This window comes from Pseudorca crassidens, chromosome 1 (assembly GCF_039906515.1).
Source record: "Pseudorca crassidens isolate mPseCra1 chromosome 1, mPseCra1.hap1, whole genome shotgun sequence".
NCBI lineage: Eukaryota > Metazoa > Chordata > Mammalia > Artiodactyla > Delphinidae > Pseudorca > Pseudorca crassidens.
The window spans coordinates 12683305-12692055 of NC_090296.1; the positions used below are offsets into that span (position 1 = coordinate 12683305).

Below are 8751 nucleotides of genomic sequence, written 5' to 3' on the forward strand. Positions count from 1 at the left end.
TCTAACAACCCTATGAAATAAATGCAATTATCACCCCGCTTGCCACCCTCACCTTACAGAAGGAAACACTGAAGCACTATTATGGTTTTAAAAAGCAAACGAGTTTCGCCTTTTATATCCTAGTTGAGGGAGGCAAACAAACAATGTAACAATGGATAGGTTTAGTGCCTGTTAAAACCTAAACCAAGAGAACCAGTGACATAGAAGCACACTTTGGGTTGGGTGATCAGGAAAGGCCAGTGGGAGGTGACAGTCACAAGAAGGGGCCCATCTTAGAAGACTGGGGGCGGGGGCAGGGGGAGAGCATGGTTCCCAGAAGCTCCAAAGGTCAGCCACTGAAGGTGTCCATCACTGGTTCGGACCTCACAGGTCACAGCCAGGCTCAGCCATCTGTATCTTTCAGAGCCTCCCAGGTGCTTCTCACCTGCGGGCTAGGGGTGAGAATCACCCATTCCACCCTCAACTGTCTTCAAACACTCCAGTGTCACCACCGAGAAATGTGTGGAAACCCTTTGGGTCCTGATATGGACTGAAGGTTTGTGTCTCTCTGAAATTCCTATGTTGAAGCCCTAACCCCTTAATGTGATGGTGTTTGGAGGTGGGGTCTTTAGGTTTATTTGAGGGTATGAGGGTGGAGTCCCTAAGACAGGATTAGCACCCTTATAAGAAGAGGGAGAGAAACCAGAGCTCCAGTTCTCTTGCCACCACGTGGGCACACAGCAAGAAGGCAGCCGTCTGCAAGCCAGGAATGGAACTAGCCAACACCTTGATCTTGGGCTTCCCAGCCCCCAGAACTGTGAGAGATAAATGTCTGCTGCTTAAGCCACCCGGTCTGTAATTTTTTCTTCTGGCAGCCTGAACTAAGACAGTTCCCACGGGGTTCAAAGTCCCCGCCCCTCATTCCTATTTCATGCATTTTGTAGGGAAGGACCCACTGCCTCTGGAGGAAGATAAAAATAGAAAAATAAAACAAAAACCAAACTCCAATTTTGACCACTGAAGGGTATGGAAAAGTCATTTTTTTTTTTTTTTTTTTAGCTTCCCTACATTTAAAAAAAGAAACCAAACCGGTTTTCAAGAAAATCACTATGTTAAACCAAGGGTTAGCCTTCATTCAACATTCAAATACTTGCTGGAAGCCTACGAAGTGTCAGGCAGTGTTCTAGCCCAGTGCCTCCCAGCCTTGGGTGGGCATGGAAGCTGTCCCGGGGATCTCATTAGGATTCTGATTCTGTGGTAGGTCTGGGGCCTGAGACTCTGCATTGCTAACAAGCTCCCAGGTGATGCCAACCACGCCGAGCAGCCCGGCTCCAGTCCAGCAAGCATCAACCCTGGCTTCAACCTGGAAGCAGCTGGGGAGCTCTGAACAAGTACTGATTTCCAGGCCCCAGCCCCAGACGAAGGCAATCAGACACTCCAGGGTTGGGTCCTGGGCATTGCAAAAGTGCTTCAGTGATTTGAATGTGTGGCCAGGATTAAGAATCACTCTTCTGGGCATAGAGCAGTGAGCAAGGTAGCCCTCAAGGGGAGACAGATGATGAATAAGTAAATTATTTTAGATGGAGATACATGTCATAAAAATAACACAGGGTAACGTGATGCGGTCGGGGGGCACTTACACTGAAGCACAAATAATGAGATGGAAACACCACCAAGATCTGGAGAAATGACCCCAGGCTGAGCAAAGAGCCCACCTTCTACCTCAAGTCTTAAGGGATGACTAGAGCAGGGTCCCATTCGTGTTTTTAGGAAACGAAGCTAAATACTTCTCTGACAGGTGAATAAGAGCAGAAAATAAGACATGGTCCCTCCCTGGAGGTTCTTATGGAAACGTGAACTAACGTTTGTTGAACACCTACTGTGGGCGATGCTTCAGCTCTGGGAGCTGACACAGCAGGAAATTCTTCAAGCCTCATCTTCCCACATCCCTAAAAGACCTCATCTGGTGGACCAGGATGGGGGCCCTCTAGCTGGAGGAGAGCGACGCAGAGCAGAAGCTTCAGGGGATGTAAGAACCTTGGGGTTCTTTATGGGTGACTCCTGTAACTGTAGAAAAGACGGCAGCCATTGGCTGCCACCCTGTCACCCCCCTGACACTCTAACGGGAAGGGAGCTCTGGTCCACCGTCGTCACAGCAGCAGCCCCAGAACAGGACGGTTATAAAGCATTGAGGGCCACCTCCTGAAACTGCCCATCCCCAGCTGACTCCCAGGCAGAGTTCTGGGCCGGAGGAGGATGCTTCTGTCCCCTCCCTCCAGAGGCAGAGCCTGTGATTCACGTCTAAGCCAGTCCAGACCCAACACTCCCCTGGCCACGCAATTGGCTTAGGGAAGTCATGTGACCCAAGCCACACCCCCAGAACCTCAGGGCTTCTGCAGAACTGCCTCAGCCACCAGCACTCTCCCCCAGCGTTTTTGGGTCTGGGAGGACATAAAGCCAGAGTGTGGTCACCACCTCCCCACACCGGCTGACATCTGAGCCCAGAGACAGAAACTGAGTCTCAACACTTCACCTTTGACCTCACGCTTTCAGTGACTAAGCCAATAAATTCCCCTTTTTGCTAAACCCAATTTGGGGAGGTTTTCTGTCACTGCAGCAGAGGCCTGCCTCATCTAGACGCTAAGACTCCAAAGAACTGCATCGGAGTCACTTACTGTCCTCCGAGCCCCGTGGGGCTGCTGCCTGGGGGACCTCTGCCGTCCTCCTGTGTCAGGACTCTGTCCTCTCTACTTGACTGTGAGCTGCTTGAGGACAAGGGCGGCCTCTTACACTTGCTTCTGCTCCCCACCAAGTGCCCACTGCAGGGCTGGACACACAACAGCAGGTGTGCGCTACACACCTGTGAAATGGAAAGGAGACTGGATAGTCTCGTGGTCCAGGGACAAGGAGGCTGGAAGCGGAGTCAGGCTTCAGTCCCACCTGGGCTGGGAGGACAGCGGGGGCAGGTGCACTGGAGCAGGGAGGTCATGAGATCCAGAGTCAGATGACCAAGGGATGCTCCTGCCAGCCAAGAGATCTTGGGAAGTCACTAAACTTTGGAGCCTCGTGTTCCTCATCTTTGCATAAACACTAAGAATTAAAGTGTTTAATATTCAAAAATGCCCTTTCATTCCATCACTTGACCAATATTTACTGAGTCCTTTCTATGTGTAGGACCCTATCCCAGGAACAGTCAACACAAAGGATAATCCAAGTATTACTTACTGTTAAACATTTTGAGGTTTCCCTGCTTCCCTCTCCACAAGGGGGACAAGACCAGTCCTTCCTGCCAAATAGGACTGACTGGTCCATAGTTAGTGGAATAATTTCTGATCAGACTGTACACTGAAGAGACAAGGGCAACAATGGGGCATAGAAGACTCTATCCTAAGAACGGGGCCCCGTCTAAGCCGATGTGCCCAGACTAGGTGGGACAGGAGCCACAGGAGGAGGACACAGCCGGCCCACGATGAGGCCATCAATGAGCTAGAAACCAGTCAAAAATGCACTCACCCTGATTCTTTACCCAGAGTAGCTAAGTCTTCCTTTCATGCATGGTGCTAATTTTAGCCTCTCAAGTGCCTAGAGAGGATGGACCCATAGTTCCTGGCCTTACACATGTTCATGGCTTAGTCCTGCACATGCACCGGCCACTTCTGGCTGATGGAAGCATATGCTGGAGGAGGTGAAAAGACAGGACGGGCACCACTGTCCACTGGGTCACCAAGACAGATGGGAGTTTAATGGGAATCCCAGATGCTTCTCTGCAAGTTCACCCGGTCCCATCTCCATCAAGCAGAGGATGAACCGTTTAGAGGTTTACCAAAACCTCCGTGTCCCAAATGGACTTCTCAGACGGCACCTTGAAGGAAGGGAAGTTGATGGTGTAGAAGACAGGCTCTGAGGGAAGGCCCTGGCCTTCTTCAGTGCATGGAACTAACCAAACATTTCATACCCACAGGCCTAGGTTCCAGTGCCAGCTTCCCCGCTTGTAAGGTTCATGACTTTGAGTGACTCGTGTCTCCTCCCTAGATGTTTTCCGACCTGTAAAATGCAGATAAGACCTGCCTATGAAAATAAGACATGGGAAGACTGCCATCCTAACCTGGTCCCTTGGCCTGGGTTTCTAGTTCCTTTTGCACACAGCCCCATACAGAGCCTTACCAGGTTCTTCCAACAACCCTGCAGTAGGAGGCCAAGTACTATTCTGCCCATATTACAGGTGAGAAAACAGACACCTAAAAAGATTGACTTGCCCAGCAACTTCATAGAAAAGCCAAGTGGTACCCATCTACAGTAAAACCTCACAGCGTCTGCAGGAAAAGGAATTTTTAGGAGGGAATTTACATTCCCACCTCCTACACTGTTGGTGGGAATGTAAACTGGTGCAGCCACTATGGAGAACAATATGGAGGTTCCTTAAAAAGCTAAAAATAGAGCTACCATATGATCCTGTAATCCCACTCCTGGGCACTGATCTGGAGAAAACCATAAATCGAAATGATACATGCACCCCAGTGTTCATAGCAGCACTATTTACAAGAGCCAAGACATGGAAGCAGCCTAAAGGTCTACCAACAGGTAAATGGATAAAGAAGATGTGGTATATATACACAATGGAGTATTACTCAGCCATAAAAAAGAATCAAATAATGCCATTTGCAGCAACATGGATGGACCTAGAGATTATCATATTAAGTGAAGTAAGTCAAATATCATGTGGTATCACTTATATGTGGAATCTTAAAAAATGCTACAAATGAACTTATTTACAAAACAGAAATAGACTCACAGACACAGAAAACAAATTTATGGTTACCAAAGGGGATAGCGGGGTGGGGGTAAATTAGGAGTCTGGGATTAACAGATACATACATTACTGTACATAAAATAAGTAAACAGCAAGGACGTACTGTACAGCACAGGGAACTATACTCAATATCTTGTAATAACTATAATGGAAAAGAATCTGAAAAAGAATAGATATATATGTATAACTGAATCACTCTGCTATACACTTGAAACACAACACTGTAAATTAACTATACTTAAATTTAAAAAAATAGGAAAACCTCAAAGTTCCCAAAGAGCTTTTGAATGCATCATCCCACTGAGTCCTTCTCACAAAGACCCCCAAGTTAGGGAGCCAGAGCTAAAACCCAGGACTGGCCCGTGTGAGGCCCGGGCAGCTACTCACTGGCCCGTACAGGTTCTAAGAAGAAACCTCCACCCATTTAAGCAAAGCCTGCATCTGGCAGGAGAACAGACGAGATGTCATCACTGGGTCCCTACAAGCCTCTGACCGCCTGGAGAAGTCTGAAGAGGCCCATCGAACCACCTCCCAGGGTGAGCAGAACCCATCTACCAGGCTGCAATGCTACCTGGAACTCCTCTTCCAGAGAAGGGACCCCAGCAACCCAGCGTGTCCCACCCCTGCAGCGACCCTGGGCGGCACGACCCTGGTGAGACATCCCAAAGTGCCCTCTGCCAGAGCAGCAGGGTTTGTGTCCCTGAAGCTCCATCAGATGGACACAGAGGGCAAAAGGGAAAGAAAACGAAGACACCCAGGCAAACAAAACTGCAGGAGCTGGGGTGGAACACTGAGCCTTTAGGAGCATCGTGAGAACAAAAAATGAGAATTTCAAACTCTGAAATGTGATCTTTTCAGTTGTTGGATAAAGAAAGTACTGGAGTTGCTTAGCAGCACGACTGATTAATGTCTGTACGTTACCTTTCAACACCTTATAGCTACCCTTTCCTACTCAGGGTCACAAAACCACCTCTTCTCAGCTCTGGCTATAATTGTCCACGTACGCACCATCTCCAGACCCTGTCAATGCCTTAGGGGAAGAATCTCTCTCTTACCCGGATCTGTGCAGTTCTTAGCTGTCTGAGTCCCATTCACTGGTGCCATCAGCCTTCTACTTCTCCATGTGTCTGGTAAAACATGTTTGCTAGCAGAAGCTGTTTTGTGCCCTGGATTGGAAAATAAGTCACAAACACCATTAGATCAACATGGCGCCTGCATTCTCCCAATGGCCTTACACGCCTGTATCCAGCTATGTCAGCAACAGCCCTGTTTGATTATTTAGAGCCATCTGTAGGGAGTGATACAATGACTGGAAGCACAGTATCACCTGCTCACCTACAGTAATCTGCTTCCTAGATCTAGTTCATTGTTTCTAGTCCCAGAGTGGTCAGCATGTGATCTGACCTTGGCCAAGATTGCTCCAGTCTCAGCCCTTCACAGGTGCAACAAAGGGTTTAGATAGGTGACCATGAAGTTCTTAGCCAGTAAACATGCTCAGGCGTTCCTGCCCTGAAGGATAAAGTCAGCAAACAGGTGGAGAAAGTTGATGGGGGCTGGCCCGCAGCTTCTCACCCTTGAATGTGCACACACATCACCTGGGAACCTTGTTAAAATGCAGATTCTGATTCAGTAGGTCTGGCCCACAACCCAAGATTCTGCACTAACAAGCTCCCAGGTGACACTGATTCTGTTGGTCCAAGGGCCATATTGAGTAACAAGGGAGATCCTAAAAGCCTTCTCCTAAAGGCCTTCCTGATCCAGCAAATAAAAATGATTCTCACTTTAAGACCTTTAAAGCATTCATTTACCTCTCCTGATGCGCACACTACTTCAGCTGGATAATAATACCTCTTCTATAATGCCGACATCTAGGAGCCTCTAGGTATTTTGTTATTTCTTGTAATTGAGGGAGAACACACACCAACTTGCCCAATTGCAAAGCACCAGGTACTAAGGTGTTCAAATAACCTTTCTGGATTTCTGTTGGGAAGGGCCAGTTTTTGACCTTTTATCCTCAAATCACATAGTTTGGGTTTTGAAAGCCAGTATTAGAGTTAAGTCAAGTTCCACCTGATTTTTATCAATATGAACCTCTCTAAATTGTCCCTAACTGCTCAAGAAGGTACCATCTGCTTTATTCCCCACGTCCAGGTTGCTAAATCATGCCACTTCTTTCATTTTTTTAAATGTTAGACAGTAATTGGGAAAAAAGCATATATACATGTGTATATACGCACACATATATGTATAACCGAATCACTTTGCTGTACAGCTGAAACTAACATTATAAATCAACTATACTTCAATTAAAATTTTTTTAAATAGTTTCTAGAGGACATTCAAAATTAAAATAGAATACTAAAAAAACAATACTAGAAGGTCCACAGCATCCAACTAAATATGGGAATGTTAGCCACCTGAATGTCTTCTGAAGCTTCCACCTAGGCTCACATCCGCCACTCCCTTCCCTAAACATATTTTTCGTAAGTTTCTTTTTCTCTCCATCTTAAATTTGTATATCCTAAGCAACTCCCAAATCCCTCAGTCTCTCCTTGGATGAAGGAGTGTGGATAGTGGTTCCAGGCACAAGCTGGTCCCGCGGAGATTAAGAGGAGTTGAGAAGCGATGCTGAAACACAGCAGCAACCTCCCGAGGGGACAGACTGCCCACATTTTTAGGGTTTGGAGAGGACGCGTCAGGACACCCAGGGCGCCCCTTTGGCAGGGGCGAGGGGAGAGCTGAGGCTCAGTTCCCAGCCTCAGAATCTGGGTTTTCGAGGGACGCGGAGAACAACCTTCTCTGCTCTGCAAAATGGAAATTGGTCCACTTTGTCTCGTCCACTCCAGTCCAAGAGAATCCACACCTGGATCCCGCCGCTGCGCTGCCCACACTCCCTGGGCACCCCAGGGACAGACCTCTGGCGCCGAGGGGGCCAGTGGTTCAGGCTTTCGCCTTAGTAACACAGACCTGCAGCCGCGTTCTGAGGCCCCAGGGGCCGCGCGCAGCCCAGGGGAACAGGCACCACAGCTCAGAGAGTCGATATCAGCTCTCCTGGGTGCGCTCTACCTGCCTGGTGGGTAAGGGACTGGATGAACCCTTGGGGCCAACCTGACTGGGAAGGAAAGGAAGACCTCTCGGAGCTGCCCCGCGGCTTTCCAGCCCAAGCCCCCCAACTCCCGGGGCAGGCCCGCACCAGTACCTACCCCAGCTGCCAAAGAGACCAGACGCACAGCACACCAGCGCCAAAATCGCGCACACGAAGCCAACTTGCTGCCACAGCATCTCTCGTCTCCTGCGAACTTTGCGCGGCCGCGGGGGGCTGCGGAGCGCCATCCCGGAGCGCCTGGATGCAGTCTCTGACAGAGGATGGGGAGCCCCACTGGCCGGAGTGCTATCTGTGGCGGAGCGGCGTGGACTGGAGCGGGCGACGCGAGGCTCAGAGGCGAGGGGCTACGGACCAAAGCTTCATGGCCCGCGGGCGAGCTCGGCGGGGAAGCCCAGAGGGGAGAGAGGAGGTGCAGGCGCGCGGCGCGGCCGGAGCTCAGAGTCCCGCGCGCGGCGTGCGCGCTCCGCTCACCGTGGCTCCGTGGCGAGGAGGCGACGCCGGCACGGTGGCGCTGGCGGCCCTGGCTCGCAGGGCTGGCGCAGTCCTGGCGCTGGCGCCCCTTACCTGCCCGCTCAGCCTCGGCGCCCTCGCCCGGCCGCAGCCCCGGTAGCACTCAGTGTGCCCCCGCGCCCTGCGCCGCCGCTCGCGCTCGCAGCATCCTCCCCCTCCAAGTTTGGCGGCGGCCGCCGGCCAGCGATGTTTCCCTGCTTCCCGGCGAGCCGAGTCCCGGCGGCCCAGTGCGCTCAGATGGGGAGGCAGGCGGGACGCGCGGGACCTGCAACCCTCGCCTCGAGCAGCCTCGACGACGGCCCTCCGGGGGCGAGCTCTCCCCGGGAACTTTCTCTCCGGCTGCCAG

General features: G+C 50.6%; 1 protein-coding gene across 4 annotated transcripts in view; it reads right to left on the bottom strand.

Annotated features, from left to right (window-relative positions):
- Positions 1 to 8751, bottom strand: part of SLC24A4 (solute carrier family 24 member 4) — a 178162-nt gene extending 169411 nt beyond the window's left edge. For all 4 annotated transcript variants that reach the window (XM_067727362.1, XM_067727345.1, XM_067727355.1 and 1 more), the window contains exons 1-2: positions 7993 to 8751; positions 5845 to 5955 (exon numbers count right to left, since the gene is read on the bottom strand). In XM_067727362.1, coding sequence (XP_067583463.1) covers positions 5845 to 5955; positions 7993 to 8122 — 241 coding nt within the window. In that variant the 5' untranslated portion in view covers positions 8123 to 8751. The remainder of the gene's footprint in view (positions 1 to 5844; positions 5956 to 7992) is intronic.